Source organism: Notolabrus celidotus, chromosome 17, assembly GCF_009762535.1.
Source record: "Notolabrus celidotus isolate fNotCel1 chromosome 17, fNotCel1.pri, whole genome shotgun sequence".
In the NCBI taxonomy this organism is placed as follows: domain Eukaryota; kingdom Metazoa; phylum Chordata; class Actinopteri; order Labriformes; family Labridae; genus Notolabrus; species Notolabrus celidotus.
This window is the reverse complement of record NC_048288.1, coordinates 15,950,220-15,967,857: the sequence shown is the minus strand read 5'-3', so window position 1 is coordinate 15,967,857 and position 17,638 is coordinate 15,950,220. Positions and strand designations below refer to the sequence as shown.

The 17,638-nt window shown below is 40.6% G+C and overlaps 1 protein-coding gene and 3 non-coding genes across 5 annotated transcripts in view; 3 read left to right on the top strand and 1 right to left on the bottom strand.

Moving 5' to 3' along the window:
* Positions 1–11,155, bottom strand: part of LOC117828608 (partitioning defective 3 homolog) — a 465,785-nt gene extending 454,630 nt beyond the window's left edge. For both annotated transcript variants that reach the window (XM_034705788.1, XM_034705789.1), the window contains exon 1: positions 10,820–11,155. In XM_034705788.1, the coding sequence (XP_034561679.1) occupies positions 10,820–10,939 (120 nt within the window). In that variant the 5' untranslated portion in view covers positions 10,940–11,155. The remainder of the gene's footprint in view (positions 1–10,819) is intronic.
* On the top strand, positions 587–658 carry trnaw-cca. The gene has a single exon. It is a non-coding gene; the product is annotated as a tRNA-Trp (tRNA).
* trnaw-cca lies at positions 1,054–1,125 on the top strand. Its single transcript has one exon. It is a non-coding gene; the product is annotated as a tRNA-Trp (tRNA).
* On the top strand, positions 8,365–8,436 carry trnaw-cca. The gene has a single exon. It is a non-coding gene; the product is annotated as a tRNA-Trp (tRNA).
* Positions 11,156–17,638: the final 6,483 nt, after the last annotated feature.

Below are 17,638 nucleotides of genomic sequence, written 5' to 3'. Positions count from 1 at the left end.
AGATCAAAATGTTGTGTCCAAATCACATCAAGGTCAATGGTTTATTTGCCACTTACTGTAAAGGTTTAAACTAACAGCTGAGGTATATTTGCATATGTAGGATGGTTGTTTGCGCTGTCACTAAGGTTTCCTGTGCAACTGAATAAAACAATGCCTTTTTTCTATCAGCGATGTTGACTGAAATTCATATTGTCTGTGCATGAATTGACAGGGCATGCAACTTAAAAAAATAACATATTTCTGTAAAATCCCCCAGAGCTTGAATGTGAGTATGAAATACATCAACATGCAATAATAGGAAGATAAGGGACAGTCTTTTAAGGTGTTTGTTACTATTCTTAAAGAGACTAAGATTGCACATCTACATAACACTTGGCCATGAGGTTCATTGATAAACAAACTCATTACAACCAATTAACAGCACAAGACATTTTCACTATGACATCTGTTCTCTGGACATTATCCCAATCACACAGGTGCGAGTTGAGGGAAGGATCAAACCCAGAGTCGAACTCCAGCAAAAAGACGACCATGGAAGTGAATTAAGAGAATGACGAAATGACCACATGTGAATTTTAGAGAATCTGACCCTGTGGCGCAACGGTAGCGCGTCTGACTCCAGATCAGAAGGTTGCGTGTTCAAATCACGTCAGGGTCAATGGTTTTCAAGGCCACTTATACAACAGTAAATTCAAATTCTGGGGTGGATGAGCTGAAACTTTCAATGAGGGTAAGATGGTGATTTGTGTTATCATGAAGGCTTGCTGTGCTGCTGTGTTTTCAACAACTGAATATCACATCATGTGTTACAGAGTTGCATAAATCAATGGTGTGTTTACTTGATATATTAATTAAAGATTTATTTTTAATAGGGCTGAGTAAAAAATGTTTTTAAAAAAGTGTGCACTGTTGCCATAAAGTTAAATAATCAAGAAAGTCATTAGCACCAAGAAATATTTCCACTCTGACTTCTGTTTCCTGAGCAGTTTCCAAAAGCCATGGCAGTAACATGAGGGCATGAGTGATCTGGAAGTTGTAACCTGGTGGGAATCAGACCTTGTGGCGCAACGGTAGCGCGTCTGACTCCAGATCAGAAGGCTGCGTGTTCAAATCACGTCAGGGTCAGTGTTTTTCAAGGCGACAAGTGTAGAAATTCCTATGACTATGTAAGCAGCAGATATTAAGTGTTGAGGTGTATGAGATAAGACTGCCCGCATGAGTTTCAAGTATCATAAAGCTGCATCAATTAGCAGTGGGTAAACCAGCAAATTAACTGTTGCCTTCGATAACGTTCAAAATTGTGAGAATGTCAGAATCAATAAACCGTCATTGGGCAGTGCACCCTAAAAATACAAGCACTAACACTAGCAGAAAAGAGACCTTGTACTAAAATGGTAGCACATCTGCCACCCAATCAGAAGGTTCTTTATCCCACACGCAAATAATGGTGAAATGGTCCTTTAGGAAGATATTTTCAAACAAAATGCTATGACTAAACTAGCAGTTCTTGGTGATATCTGATACCAGATTTGAATAATATAACAACAGGTATGAACTTTCTTCAGTGAAAAGTGACATCAGTGCATTTCTCTGCTATCTCTGAGGTCTAACATTCCTGAAGAGAAGCCTTACAGCACTAAAGCATGTCCAAGTTATGTGAGATCAAGTGCAGTGCATTGCTTCCATTGTCCTGCCTCTAACGGTTCAGGCTAATGATTAGCTGGATTATCTGAACCAGTGAGTTAAGATAACAAAACACAGTCCCTCGCATCACAGGGTTTCAAGGAAGGGAGGGAAACACAAGCTTTACTTAGCATCTATCAAGCTCATGTTTGATATATACCAGCATGGTCAGACTGAGCTCAGTCTGAAGGGAGATACACACATGCCTACATAGAAGACTAGTCCTTGCATGCAACAGTACACACCCGCATTTTCTTCAAGTCCAACCAAAACTTTGAATAATTTTACAACCAAAAGAATTTCTGTTATTTAGCTCGAGGGGCATTGGATAAATCTAGGAAACCTTGAAAAAAATCAGGATCAACTTCTAAAACCACATCAGCATTCACTACAGAAACTGACCCTGAATGCCCAAACTCTGAATATATGAAGCCGGGGAAACCAGTCACGCAAAGGTTTGGCTTGGTAGTGGCCTGTTCAGCCTTTGGCAGTTACCACTGTGGCATTGGGCCTGCTTACATTTCTGTGTTTAGCAGCTCCAGCCAGAAATGCACCCAGCTTTGTCTTCAACAGTCAAAATCAGTGCTTTTTATTCAGAATGCAGAGCGGCTGTAGTCACAAGTCTTTGTATGCACAGATGTGCACACTCCCATCCATGTGCATATCTGTGTATACCCGAGATGCATGCTAGGGAGAGTGGAAGTATGAAAGTTGTCTTAGCATGACCCTGATGTGAGACACTGTTTAGGGAAGATAAGGACTCAGTGTGGTGTCATTGAACTCTGTTGTACATGTGAGCAGGAAACCTCGACAGACAATCGTCTATTCAGTCAGCAGGTTAGGATAGACGGGAGTATTCTCAAACTCTACATTGTGTTGGCCTACAAGCAGAGCCATACAAACAGACTAGAGTATGTTTCCTTTGTAAATAATCTCCCCTTGTATGAACTATGTATATGTTTGACATTGGCTGCTATGTTTAGCCTTACTATGACTGGATTTGTGCATAGTCTCCTTCATCATCACCATCTTCAAAACATCAATATTGTATGTAATGTTTTGCAATCTCTTTGCAGTGTTAGTTTTCAGCCTACAGATATCAGGGACTTGAATTTTCCCCATTGCTCTGTCAGGCCTTCACTGCAGCCAGCAACTACTCATGCTCGTCTTTGGGTTGTGGCCAGTCCAATTGCACTATGAAAGTCAGGAACATCCCAATTTCTGGACCAAAAAAACACACTGGCTAACTTTACTGTATACTTAAAATCATTAGAATCTTGCAGGGAACAGTCTGTGTGGAGAGCAAAAGGGAGGGTATAGCATCCACCATTATGAAAATGAAAATTAAGCTTCAATTGAACTGTATTATAAGATATTCTCTGGGAATCTGTGTTCAGCTCTTGAGTGACCCAGCACTTGGTACTTTAGTAATTATTGTGGGGATGGCAAGTTAATTGTTGATGATGATAATGGAAGGTCTTAAATTGTTTGGTTGCTTCATTGTAGATGTTCCTTATTTTACTATAAAAAATAAAATAAAATCCTTATTTATTTTTGTGCATTGCCTTTACACTGCTTGGCAGTACCTGCATCCAAATGGACTTGAAGCACTTTGTTACCCGTACTGATCTTGTTTCCTATTGTCTATTTCTTTGCTTGTGTTGTTCTTGTTCTCGTATGTACGTCGCTTTGGATAAAAGCGTCTGCTAAATGACATTGTAACATTGTAACATGGTAAAATATTCTCATCCACACGCAACAATCTACTCTTAAATAGTGCCCTTCACCTCTGTTGTCACTTTTCAAGTTATTGGTTATTAACTGTGAACAATGACGGCACAAAGTAAAAAGGAAGTAATGGCCAGAGGTCCTTTATCACTCACCAATGGCTACACCTGAAGCATCAAAAGTTGGCCATATTCCCAGAGGCACTGTCGTCAGATGAGGCCTGTGGTTCAAAGGTTGGTGGGACAGTTCAAAGCATTGGCCCAGATATCATTTATCAGTCTTCTGGATATCCTCTGGCTAAATTGGAAGCTCCAAAATATTGGCGTTTGCCCCAATGGACTAAATCAAAGGGGTGGGGGTTCCTGGATAAGGATGCTCTGCAGGGATCCTCCTATATGGATGTTAACTTTCAAACACCATAAAACTGAGAGGCATCATTTAACCCTCACTGTTCATGCTCATTTCCAGTACCATGTGTGCTTGGTTTGAGCAGCAAGCCGCATGTCATTGTGCAGCTTCATATAGCCTGTACTGTATATTTTGCTAGACTGACTGAACTATACTTACATTGACGTAGTTCTGTACACTGGTATTTAACTACCAGTCTTCTTCTCCCTTTACTGTCACGACGATGTGCCACAACAAACATGTTGTTTTAATGCGCAGTGTGGAATTACAGGCTGTTTTGCTCTGTACAGTCTGTTTCCTACCGTGCATTCTATTGTTTTCTGCAGGTTTATGACATTGCATTACACACCTGTTGGTTTTTCTCTTTAAAAAAAAAAGCATGAGAAGAAAAGATTAAGAAAATCTCAGTCTCAGATTTCAGCAGAGAGACATGAAGGAGTGCAGTGCAGGCCAGGGGTGCTGAACATCTTTTCTGGATGCTTGGGCAAATTTAAACTCGTGACTTTTAGAGCAGCGGGTGTGCAATGTTTTACTCAAAGGCTTGCAGGCAACAATTCCCCTGGAAGGAGTTAGCACGAAAGTGAGGAAGCTGCTCAGTCGGCTGGAAGACGACACCCAAGTCAACCAGCTGGAGAAGAAAGAAAGAAAGCAAGAACAGAAAGGAGAAAAAACATCAAAGTTAAAGAAAGGAGAGAAGGAAACTGAAAAGGGGGAATACAGAGGAAGAGAGGTTGTTGAGTTTCTCCTCATGGTTGGGATGAATTCTGAAACATCTCTGCTGCTTGACCACAGTTGAACCCTCGATCTACTCTTACCATCTATCACATCTCATCCCATCAGCCTACAGGGCCTACACAGCTCAGCCTCGTACAATTCCCTCACATAATAATCCTCCAATTATCTTCCACTACGGTTATATTCCTGCTCACATACAGCAGCTCTCTGTTATATAAGCAGAGAGACGCTGAGTGTATTGAGCTAATGAGCACTGACAACTCTTCCAGTTCCACTTCCTACTTTCTCTTTGTGCTGTTTTTTCTATACATGTTGCCCGCAGTGGTTGTTTGCTCCTTACCTGAGGATTTGAAAGGACAGGTTGTACTTTTAGAAGAGGCTGATGACTCCCAGAGCAGACAGGTGGGGTTAGAGGTTAAACTGTTAACAGTAGTTTGGATGCAAAATAAGCAGCTAGGTCTTTCTAAATAACAGCTGGTAGCTTCATTTTGAAAACATGAAGCAAACATATGTTTTGCGGGTTGCCTTTTTTCTCACTTTTCCAACATAAACATCCATTTGGGAGTTCAAACATTATGCACAAACAGATGCTAACTTGTCTGACTTTGCCCTGAAGCAGAACAGTGTCTACCTTTAGTTCTCTGACATAACTAAAGGGACCAGCTTTCCCACAGTGTTTTTGTATCTCATCAGACAGAAGTTACTCAACAGCCAATTTGCTTTGAATTGAAGAGGAGCTAAGGAGACTGGGAGCGGTACGAGAAGGGTCAACAAGAGGCAGCGTTATATGTTTGAAGTCAATGTGTTCATTTTGTGCCAATCAGAATATACAGTGCAGTGTCTGGTTGTTTATACTCCCCTATGATGCTGCCATGTTCTTTTAATTTAAATTACAATAAACGTGTTGCTTAATCTAGACTTTACCAGCAAGACATTATTTACTACCTATTTCAACCTTTCATTGTTTTGCAGCTTTGAGTCACAGCTGAGGTTACTGTACTTGTTGACACTGATATAAAGAAGAAGTGTCAAAACGAAAGCAAAACCATCCACAGCAGTTAGGAAGAACTTAGAAGATATTCAACCAAAGCAGAACAAGTCTCTCAAGCCGTATTCACGTGCATAATTCTCTAAAAACTCTCCGAAAGTTCACAATGAGCTGCATGTGTGCAAACCGCCTAAAATTTCATCCCAACTTTAAACAGGCTTCTTACAGCCAAAACTCTAGTAAAATATATTCAAGAAGTCAGGGGGAGCATCAGATACCTTGCTGCGAGAGACATGTGAAGTCAAGAAACTTTGGAAAACATTTAGGGACAGTGCTCCAGGAAATATGTGAAAGAAGCATCAGTGACTTGGTCTTTTACAGAGGGACGGTCAGAACAAAACTGAGCTTGAACACTGCAATTTTAAAGTTGTGAAGCCACCTTTCAGTTTTACTTTTTACAGCTTCTGAAAACTGTAACGGGACAAAGGAAGCTTCAACCAACTATGTAACTTTTTATATAAATAATGGAGCTTGGAGAGAAACAGCAAGCCTGGCTACAAGTGCATCTCTACAGCTTATAAATCAACATGGCATTATTATTTTTTTTAATCGATGCAAAATCCAAAGAGAAAAACTACAGTTTCTGTTGTTTTCCCCTACTTCCAGTCTCTAAGCTCAAACAAGCTAATTTGCTGTTAGTCTCATATATTATCAGCAGACGTTCCTCAGCAATTAGAGCATATAAGCCAAAATGTTGATGATTTATTTGTGGCATAATTCTTCATTTAACCTTTTTACGCATTATAACCCAATTTGAATGTAAGAGATGAATGATACTATTACAGATGAGTGGCATTCTGACAGTAATTGGAACACTGTAACTATCAGTATAGTAGTACTGCTTTTTAAAGTGGTTTCAACACCAGCAACAGTCGTAAAAGTATCAATTTATATCACTGATTATACCCAATCTAATTATTCCAGGAGTTAAACCTCATCTTAAGTTCAAAGTAATGTTTGTACATGTTTTATTTTACAAGTCATTGTTACGATAAGACAGCTGTGGCTATTTTTTTCTCTTAACGTGGTGTGCATCTGGAGCTATTATGATAGATAAATCAGTTTGTCACAGACTTTCTTTCAGACATCCTTGAACCAGGCGACACACTCTCATCATACCCAGATGAAATATGGTGCTTTGTTTTGCTCAATGACATTGTTGTCTACAGATATCAGTATTTTAACAACCTGACTTGGCTGTGAAATGTCTGCAAGGCTGAAGTTGGGGAATTTTAAGGGAAAAACTGCAATTATGGGATTACTGCTTAAAACTGCTCTTAGCCTGAGAAGTTTGGGAATGTAGGAGACAGGAATCTGGCAATGCGGCTTTTCAAAGAGTTAGAGAGAAACTGTGAATCCAGTAAATAAATCTAGAGAATGTCTTTAAAGGCAGAAACTAAATTGTAGGATAATGAGTGAACATCCTAGTCACGTCCACAGAACAGAAGAGCCACAAAATAACCTCTGCATGACATGTCTAAAGTGTGGTGAACACTCAGCTATTACTTGACTGGCTAAGTGCTAAAGAAAACAGGCCTGGCAACGGGAAGGCAGGATGTGAAGCTTAATCCTTCATGACTGTGCATACTGCAAGCCAGATTGACTCTGGAGGTAATGGTGCTTGAGTGTGTGATTGATGTGTGCTTCTTGGTCCCAATGAGACTGTAACAAAGCCCTCAAGAGTCCCCAGGGAAGATCAGGTAGATCAGAACAGCTTGTGACTGTGTGTGACAGGGCTCAGCTGATTTCAAGGAGAGCCGGTCTGAATTTAAAGATCACTAATATATCAGGCAACAATGGGAACGAGAGGCATGAATTGTCACAGCGATTTATTTGTAACAAACCAACCGAAGATATTTCATGTATAATTAAGAGGAAGATCAAAAGTGAGTCAGACAGAGTGCAGGCAGAGGCGAGATTGGCTTTAAGTATAGAGGAGGAAGGAAAGAGGTGGACGTGATTGAGCTGTTAAAGAAGTTTCAGCTCAAGAAGAAAGTGCAGAGCTTCTTATATCCTCAGTTGATCTTTATACTGTGCAAATCATTAAAAAAAGACAACATAACTTTGACAGGTGCAAAGCAGGGATGCAAAGATTCATCAATCCAAATCAGTTACTGGTTTGAACATCAGATAGAATCTGATTAAACTGTATTAAATCTAATCACACAAAACCATTCCATAATTTAATGAACTGCCACTGAATCAGGAGGTAAACCTATGTCCTGAGATTCTGATCAGACTGACTAATACATAAGAGATTCACACACCTAACACAAAGGGATCAACACTGATTTTGGCACTTGTTCTGGCATGGTTTGGTTCCAACAGTTATCACAAAGTCTAGGTCATTACCTTTTATCGAAAGATAAGGGCTGCCTTAGAGGATGGCGACCAAGGTGTTAACAAGATTAACACGATTCGATTATGACATTTGCACTGACTGTATGGCCTTTTAAAATGCTCTTTATTTTGCACATGTCCTTAGAGGCATTTTAAAGCACTTTGTAACATAGTTTTTGAAAAATGATCTATAAATAAAGATTATATTATTATTATTAAGAGTAGAGGTGTAACAGCAAATGGCTGGACTGTCATCCAAATATGATCTTCTCACTCCATGCAGCAAACAAATTTGGAGAAACCAAAAAATGATCCACTCAAAGTTCACAAACTGATGGAGAAAGTCACAGAAACTAAACTCAAATCCTGTCATAGAAGATAAGGGACACACAGAAATAGAAGTTGGGTTATTGAGGGAATCAGACCTTGTGGCGCAACGGTAGCGCGTCTGACTCCAGATCAGAAGGTTGCGTGTTCAAATCACGTCAGGGTCAATAGTTTTCAAGGCATAAGAGTGTACAAAATGCTTGAGAGTGAAATCAAAGTAAAGCAGTCTTAGATGAGGCTACCTACAGGGAGCACCTTGAAGACCTTTACAGTTATAATGAAAACTGGCTGCTTTGTTGTGTGTTTATTTGCATGGTGCATCTCCTCTAATCCGATAAGCACAGCGTGTCACACAAACTAATAATGACCTGCTGTCCAAGCTAGAAGTAACATTTTTTTGTATTATTTTTGTCTTTACATGATAGGACAGCTGAAGAGAGACAGGAAAGGTGTGGAGTAGAGAGTGGGGGAGGACAGGCAGCAAATCGTCGACCAGCCGGGAGTCGAACCGGTGACCTCTGCGACAAGGACTGTAGCCTCTACGTGGGGCGCTTAGACCTTTGGGCCACCAGCACCCATAGCTAAAAGTAACATTATCAACAAAAGACAATAAATCTTTGTATGTTAACTATTGAGTTAGTTTTGGGAACCCATGTAGAATCACAAAACTCAATACTACCAGACTAAACTGTAATGATTTATTGAGTTTTAATGACAACACTGTTTTAATCATGCAATTAAAAAATAATGCATGATTTCTGTTACATAATGGATGCAAAAATGTTCCACTGTAGTATTTGGGGTTACAGCATGACAGTGTTGCTGTCAGCTGCAGAAAGAAATGTTATAAAACTCAGGTGTCCTGCATGTGATTACATCTCCCTGCAGTCCAAAGGTCCCAGCCGATTCTGTCATACAGCAGTTACTTTTGATTCAGAGCCAGGAGTTCTCTACAGGGGAAGCCACACTTCTACATTTACAGAGCCACTGCAGGGATCAATGGACCAGTCGCCTCTGTTCTGCTGAAGCATGGAAAACCAGCCAGGACTGGTAAACAGAGGAGAGAATGAGTGTGGGCATGTGAGTGTGTATCTAGCCTTTAAGGAGGAAGTGCTCTTCAAGAATGAGTGTTAATGTTGACCCACTTCGTCAGTGTTTATCTACAGCGGTAAAAACTACTACTGAGGTGCAACTGAGAATAGTCATCTTTTGCAGAAAGCTGAAAGAATTTCATGTGTCACTGTGGAGCTGTGAGTGCAGGTAAAGTGTAGTATTGCGTCTCTGAAGGAAGGAAACTCCTACTTTGTTGAATACAACTTGCATCTACAACCACTATGAGCTCACTCCAGAGCTTTCTCAAACATGTCTACAGCTCCCTGAAGGTTTTTCTCTGTTCAAGAGAAGCGTCAGAGAAAAAGAAATATGGCTTTATTGAGGTATTCCAAATTCCTTGAAGAGAAGCAGCAGCATTGCCGTGACTCCAATGGTAAAACCACCCACTGGCACACAGGAGAAAGTGCTTTTTTTTTTTTAACCATGGCAACAGCACCAAACTTTAATTCATTCCTTGGTCATTTAATGGGCCTTAAAGTGCAGCCACTAGAAAACCACAAAGGGAAAAGCAATCTGTGTCCTGGTCTGGTCGGGCCTGGTTTACATTTGGCTCAGAGGTTTCACAGTCATGTGTTCCGTCATTTAACAGATGGAACTTGGATGAACTTAAAAACTTTTTGGTGGGAGTGTAATTGCGTACGTGCAATGAGTTCAGAGCAGGGTTCCCCCCTCAGAATAAAAAAAAATTGCCTTATAATGGACTTCCTACCACTTTTACATGTAACCAGTGAACTCAGTTGTGATTCAAAACCTGTCTTCTACCTGTCTCAGTGAACTTACACAGAAGTTGACAACTCAGGAATAATTTAAGTCTTCCTGGGACTTGTAATGTGAACGTTGGAGTTTTCTATGACTGAACATACATTTATATGATTGGTTTTGTGGCAAAAGTGCTTTAACTGAGACTTGTTCAACTGCTGTGCTGGCACTCCTAGAGACACATTTACATACACACATGCAGACACACAGTGGGGGTTAATTTGTCCTCGTTTATCCTCATTGCTCCACACACTAACTGGATGATCTGTACGCATTATTGCGCATTTTCTGCAGAAAAATCATATTTATGGGGATAGTTTTTGTGTGTCCTGAACTTTGATCATGCACAACCGCAGAGAACACGCCACACAACTTTATAAACTTGTGAAAGAAACAGATAACTGCGGCTTAAAGGAATCACTCTTCAGGATCTCTGTGATTGAAAATGAAACGCTTCCATTTCCACTGAGCCCACTCAACCAGAGGCCCCCCTGGGGGTCCCCACCGGCTGCGGATCTCGAGGCAGCTCCTGGCTCTCCTCTGCCCACTCTCTCAGCCTGTCTCAGCCCGCGAGGAGCGCCATGTTGAGGCGCCAGTGTAGGTGCAGGCAGCGCGCAGCTGCTCCAGAGGAGCGACACGTTACCAAAAAAAAGCACACCGTGGCACAGCTTGGCTTACCTTTGCGATCGCCTTCCTGTACCTCATGGCCGCTTTTTCGATGAGGTCCTGCACTTTTAAATTCCCATCTCCACACGGAACGACCACCCGGGTCCTCCCGAAACACACCGTCACTTTCATTTCTCCTGCGCTGCGTTAATCCAAGAGAGGAAAAAACCGCGTAAAAACCACAACAATCATCCCCGGTGTGTGAAGGTTAGAAAATAAATCCACTGTAGTTGTAGTAGAGAAGTCGAATAGTAGTTGTATTCGTGTCCCGCGTCCTCAGTGAGAGAGTCCCAGCCTCAGATCCAGCGGCGGGGCTGGGTGGCGTCCTCCCTGCTCCGTGTTGACTCACTTACAGAAACTTCCCAACTGAAATCCTCTCCAGAGAGCGAGCGCACAACTGGAGTGACAGTGTGAGCGCGCCCACATGTCAGAGCAGGCAGCAAGAATGTTTCACAAACCGACCAGCAATACGGAGCAGGTTAGAGCCAGGAACAAACCCATCCAACTCAATCCACGCTTTCTTATCATCACAAGTTGCGTAACACCTGGATTTGCAATGTTTTTACAGCGTTTAGTCGTCCTCTACACTAGAATGATGACATGGAAAACTTCATAAATACAGTTTCTGAACAGATTTATGTTGTAAGAAATACACTTTGACCCTCCTGTTATGTTGCGGGTCAAATTGACCCTTTTAAAAGTCAATTTTAGGCAATATATGCCTTCCAAACCAGCTAAATGCAGCATAAAAATCTGGGCAGCATGTGACAGAAGAGGAGTCTCGTGTTAATTTATCAACATCACTTCATGAAAAATAAAAAATAAATAAAAATGTGAAATAAAATAAACAAAAATCAAAACTATTGTATATATATTGAAGTCTTTCCAATGTACATTAAAAAAGTTTTAACATGAATTTTCATATAAAACAAGTGAGTTATCCTCATTGAACCATGCTATGTGAGAATTAAAGAACACCATTGCACTAAATATTGATTTAAATGGATAGTAATGGAGTTAAAAATTTGATTATCGGGGTTCTGACACTTCTTGATAATTGAATGTGCCCTGGGTCAAATTAACCCAGGAACATTATTGCTGTTCCAGAGAAACGAACATAACAGGAGGGTTAAATCATTCTTTTATTTTCAGCTGAACCTCTGTGTGTTTCCATGCTCCTTACTTTCCAGGTTTTAAATATCATCCTGTTTTTACTTTAACTCAACCTGACAGCAGGTTCTCTTTATGTTCTGTACAAACAAAGACGGGCAGAAACCTGGATGAGTTGTTTTTATGCCAAACTAACCTAGTTTCTTTTGGAGCACTCCAGGCAGTCTCTGAAAAAAACAGGCCCAGGGTTTAAGCTTCCTAACACCAGGATATGAAGATCAACATGTAACCCTGATACTTCAAAAACCTGATCGTATCTTAGAATAAGTGCATGTAAACCCATTTTATGGCTTCTATCCATTTACAGATCTTGCATCTGTGACTTACAGGGCGCCTTAAAAAAATCATGTGTTTAAGACCAGATTAACCCACAAGAGGGTCCCTGAACAAAACTTAGCCGTAGGCATGATCAAGCCCTCATACTCATGTTACCTGAGTCTATTCCATCTGAAGTCCTACACTTGATGGTGACTTTAACCAAGCAATCAAAAGTTAGGCTATGTAATATAACCAGACAGATCTGCTCCAACCAGGCTTTATCATTTTGATAATTTGAGGATTTGATTTGAAATGTCTCGTCAGCTTGATGATGTCATGATCTAAGTGCCTATTAGCCTATAAGAAAGGCTGAAAGAAATTAAGTTACTAAGGCAAACTGAAAGACACTGAACTCCTACAGGCTATAACACTGAGTCCAGACAGGTCTTAATATTATGGACTGAGAATGATCATTTTGGGGACCAATAGAAAGGAGTACTACTAAACATAGTTAGAGCAAAAAACAAACATCATTCAGTTATTAGTGTGTTGTTGTTTTTTGAGTCAAGAGTGGGAAAAAAAAACACAGATAATGTGAGACTTTTCTACTATGACATCTAACCCTGCTTAATTTTAAAAAGTTATTACTCATCACTTCAACTGACTACCCCCTGCCACTGGAATCAGGGATTAAAATTACTTTAAAGAAATATTGGATTTTTGTGCTGATGGTTTTGTTTCCTCTTGTAGGTCATAAAAAGGCATCAATATTCATTTAAGTCAGTTTCTTAACCAGATAAAAACTACTCACATGATCTCTAACATAGCGTGTTTTAGCAGTTGGTGACTATTTGTTTAAACACACACTTAGATAAAGACACAAATAGAGCCTGCAGAAATTAAATGCACAAATAACTTCCTGTGTCTTTTTTAAACAAAATGTAAACATTTCATGCAGTTTTTTTTCTGGATCAGACAACTTCAAGTTTTGAAGTTATGTTCAGGTAAGACTAAGAACCCCTGATCCAGTGCCAAGTTTGATCCCGCAGAGCTACAGCAGCAAGTCTTACACATGTTGGCACACCTGGATTGACAGCCTGCATGATTCAGCACATGCTGCATGTAAACAGACGTGGAATCTCAACATGACTGCATGACTAAAGGAGACAGACTCCCCAGTGTGAGTCGTAAGAGTCACACACATATGTTCTCAGACTGAGCTCCTGAGAGAACACCAGAGCCTGATCTGTGTTTGATCTTTACACTACAGATATCAAAGCTCATATTAATGTTGTGTGTACAGGACTGAATTATTGAACTGCAGTGTAAAAGGAGAAGTCCGCCCCCAGCTGGATCCTCAGTTTGACCTAATTTTCTAATAAAAGCTGCAACCTTTCTGTGGAGCTCCTCTTCCTCCCTGCAGCTCTTTTTCTTTATGATCGAATGTGGTACAAATGAGTGAACACGAGGGAAAGATAAGGAGTCAATAAGATATCTTAGATAAGGACTCTCTAACAGCGATACTACCTCACTTTAAGAAATGAGTCGGCTTAAATGTTTCTTAAATATCCTCCCAAAGTACTCAAGGTTCTTTGTTTCATACTCTGATTGAACTTCAACATTTGTCACCTTTTTCCTGCTGCGCACAAGAAATGAAAGGAATGTTCAATCCCATAACATCATGCTGACCTTGAGGTGCAAGATCAGCATGTTTGATACTGGATGAGGAGTCTGCATGCTCAAATCACATCAGGGTGGATCAATCTGATTTATACTGAAGTTAAAAAAGTCAAAAAAGTGTAGCTGTTCTTCCACATGGTTACAGTTTGTCGGACTCCACTTTGACAGTTGAAGGTGTAACACAGTCTTCTGCTTTTACACAGCTAATACGCCCCCTAGAGGTGACAAGAAGAAGTTACACTTCCCTAAACATTGAACTAAGGACACTTGATGACCTTATGTGATGCTTTTTTAAACCTTTGCATTATGAAACAACACCAAGGCTCAATAGTAAGACCTCCTAACTATTACCTCCAGATGTGTTTCATTCTCAGATTTAATGTTGAGGTTGCAAAAACAGCTAAGATGAGAAGTTTTATTGATTGCTAATCAAGAGCTGAAATTACAGAGACATGGATTCACACAGCAAATGTTCACAAGAGGCCCCGCAGTACTTTATGTGACATGATGTCCAATAGGCACGTTTTCTTTGCAGTTGTTTTGTTTGATATCTTTTAGTTTGTAATAAAAAGTCCAAAGTGGCTTGAGAGCACGTTACAGTGATGCATATCCTCCCACAGGGAAAGCAGGTCACTTATTAGACTCTTGCCTGCTGAAGTAAGATGAGCTCTCAGCATGAATAGTTGTATACGTTCAGTGCACAGCAGGAATGCAGAGAAGAGGAGGAGGAGGGATACAGTGAGGGAGATGTGTGGGTTGTGTGGTACACGGAAGTTCAAGAAAAGTGCAATTACAGCTTAAGTTAAAAGTAAGTCAATTTTTATCTTCAGCTCTGCTTTGCAGAGATGCACGTAAATTACATCTGCACACAAAAATAAATGCACCATGCTAAAGAAAATGATGCATCATACCCTGAAAAGTTACTTCACATTTGGCCGTTGATCTCACAGGAGATCACAGGAGGAAGAAGCAACAGAGACCTACACTACAATGACAGTTGCATTTATATCAATGCTACGTGTAAACTGACAGATGTGCAAACATCTTTGCTTTTCTCGTTTTGAAAGTGATTTCCCTTCTATAACCTCAGATGTTTTTATTCATCCTGCTACATTTCACTCTTCCGGGTTTGCACCAGTCACCTGGTACAAATGTCATCGCCCCTACCTGCTTACAGAAAACGTATGAACCAATGTTTTGTGCTGCGTTCTTACATTCTCTCACCCCGACCTATAGCAGGTACTTTACTTAAGGGCTGCCAGCAGAAAGTCAGGGTAAAGTCTGGGTGAAAATGTCAGCTGTTTGCTTGCACACATACAGTGACAGGGAGTCTACTACTTTTTACTTTACTGCCAGTTATCAGTAGAACCTTAAATGTTACTAAATATTAGAATAAATATTATTATTTGGTCCCCTCTAACACTTTTTGCAGAAATTAGTCTTTTAAGTATCCCCTGGCTTCCTCCCACAGTCCAAAAACATGCTCATCAGGTTAATTGGTCACTCTAAATTGCCTGTGGGTGAGAGTGTGTTTGGTTTTCTGTCTCTCCATGTTTGCCCTGTGATAGGTTGGTGACCTGTCCAGGGTGTACCCTGCCTTCCGCCCGCAGTCAGCTTGGATTGGCTCCAGCCCCCTGTGACCCTGAGCAGGATAAGCAGTCAAGGTAATGGATAGATGGATGGATGGATAGAAGTACCCCCTGCTGAAAGGTTCCTTGTGAAACTAAAACTGAATCCTTATGGCATTGCTCTGAAGAACGATTCTTGATTACAGTTTTATTTCTCTGAGTTTGAAGGACAGAAATGACTTGGTTTTGTAAAAGTTCAGTTGTTTCTAAACTACTTTTCATAACCTAAAAAGTGCTGATGTTTGGTAATATTTATGCAGCTGCACGTCTTCAATCCAAATATTTAAACACGTTGACGTCTAATGCTGGGAAGTGTTTAGTTTTGTGAATACACAGTGAGACAAACTGTTCACCTACGAAGACTTATGATAGAAGGGATGTGTGTATGTGTGTGTGTTTGTGTGTGTGTGTGTGTGTGTGTGTGTGTGCGCGCGCGCGCGTGTGTGTGTGTGTGTGTGTGTGTGTGTGTAGATGACAGTGAGGTGATACTTCCATGGGAGACATGCTCCAACATGGTCTCATGTGTGAGGAAGTCATTCCTGTTGCTCTGTCATCATGGATGTACTTCACCACTGGAGAATTCAATTCTACACACACACACACACACACACACACACACACATACAACAACATACCAATACCACCGTTCTACATGACTGTTTATAATGCATCTTTAATTAATGAACATGTGAACTTCATCATGAGTAGAGAAGATATTCTTCATTTGTTTGCCAAAACAGAGAGAAAGCAGCAGCTAAGTGATGAACCATGATACAGTCACATCCTGTCTTCCTGGTTCCTTCCAAACATGATCTTTTATGTGCTGCAGGAACTTGCCTTTTGAAGGCAGATAAAGGACACAACAACAGGTGAAAGAGAGCATGCACTCAAACATGTTTCAGATTACATTTGCTTCTCATGTAAAATAATCTCAACCTCTGGATTTTGTATCATACAGTTACTGAATACTGTGATTTGAGGAGCTCCTTTTAAAAAACTGTAACTTCCTGTAAGTTCCTTCATTAACCCTCCTGTTATGTTCAGGGTCAGACTGACCCTTTTCAAAGTTCAAAAATAGAAAAAGAATTGTTAAAAGTGTTTTTTTGGTATGAAACTTATTCTACTTGCCTTAATTAGCGTAATCAACATATGAAATAAAATGGTTCCTTTCACACATTTGCAACCCCCTGCATGTTTATATTGCATAGATACTGTTTGTGGGTCAATTTGACCCGGCTGTCAAAGTGGAGACTAAAAGGAGTCAGAAGTGTCAAATACTAATTGTTTCTTTGCAACTGTGTTACATATTTCACCCCAATCACGTACACACACACACACACACACACACGCACATGCACGCATGCACACACACACACACCCTCTCCCAATCTCTTGACCCCATCTGTAAAGTGCAAGGATGCAGGTGTTGGCATGACTTTTGATGGGAACCTTCTCTGTTCCCGTGGGCAAACTCCACCCACATTGAGGAGACTCTCAGCAGGGTAGTGATGTCATGATCAAAAACTTTGTTTTGATTGGTCAGCATGGCGGCCATGCGGCCAATCACATGTGAGGATATAGGATTCAGGTGATGGAGGGGAGGCTGTGTATCATGGCTACATCTGTTCCTTCTGAGAGAGTCTTCTCGAAGACCGGGCAAATACTCACTGAGAGGAGAAATCAGATCAGACCGTTCAAGCTGAGGCATCTGATTTTTCTCAATATCAACCTGCACTGAGGACATTAATATGTTTGCTTGAGTTGGTTCTGGTTCTGTTGGCTTGAGTTGGGCCTGGTTCTGTTTGCTTGAGTTTGGTTCTGGTTCTGTTTGCTTGAGTTTGGTTCTGGTTCTGTTTGCTTGAGTTTGGTTCTGGCTCTGTTTGCTTGAGTTTTGTTCTGGTTCTGTTTGCTTGAGTTGGTTCTGGTTCTGTTACTTGAATTGGGTCTTGTTCTGGTTAATTAACCCTAATCATAACCCTTACCCTAATCCTAACCCTAACCCTAATCATAACCCTAACAATAATCATAACCCTAAACCCTAACCCTATAACCCTAACCCTAACCCTAATCCTAACCCTAAACCTAACCCATAACC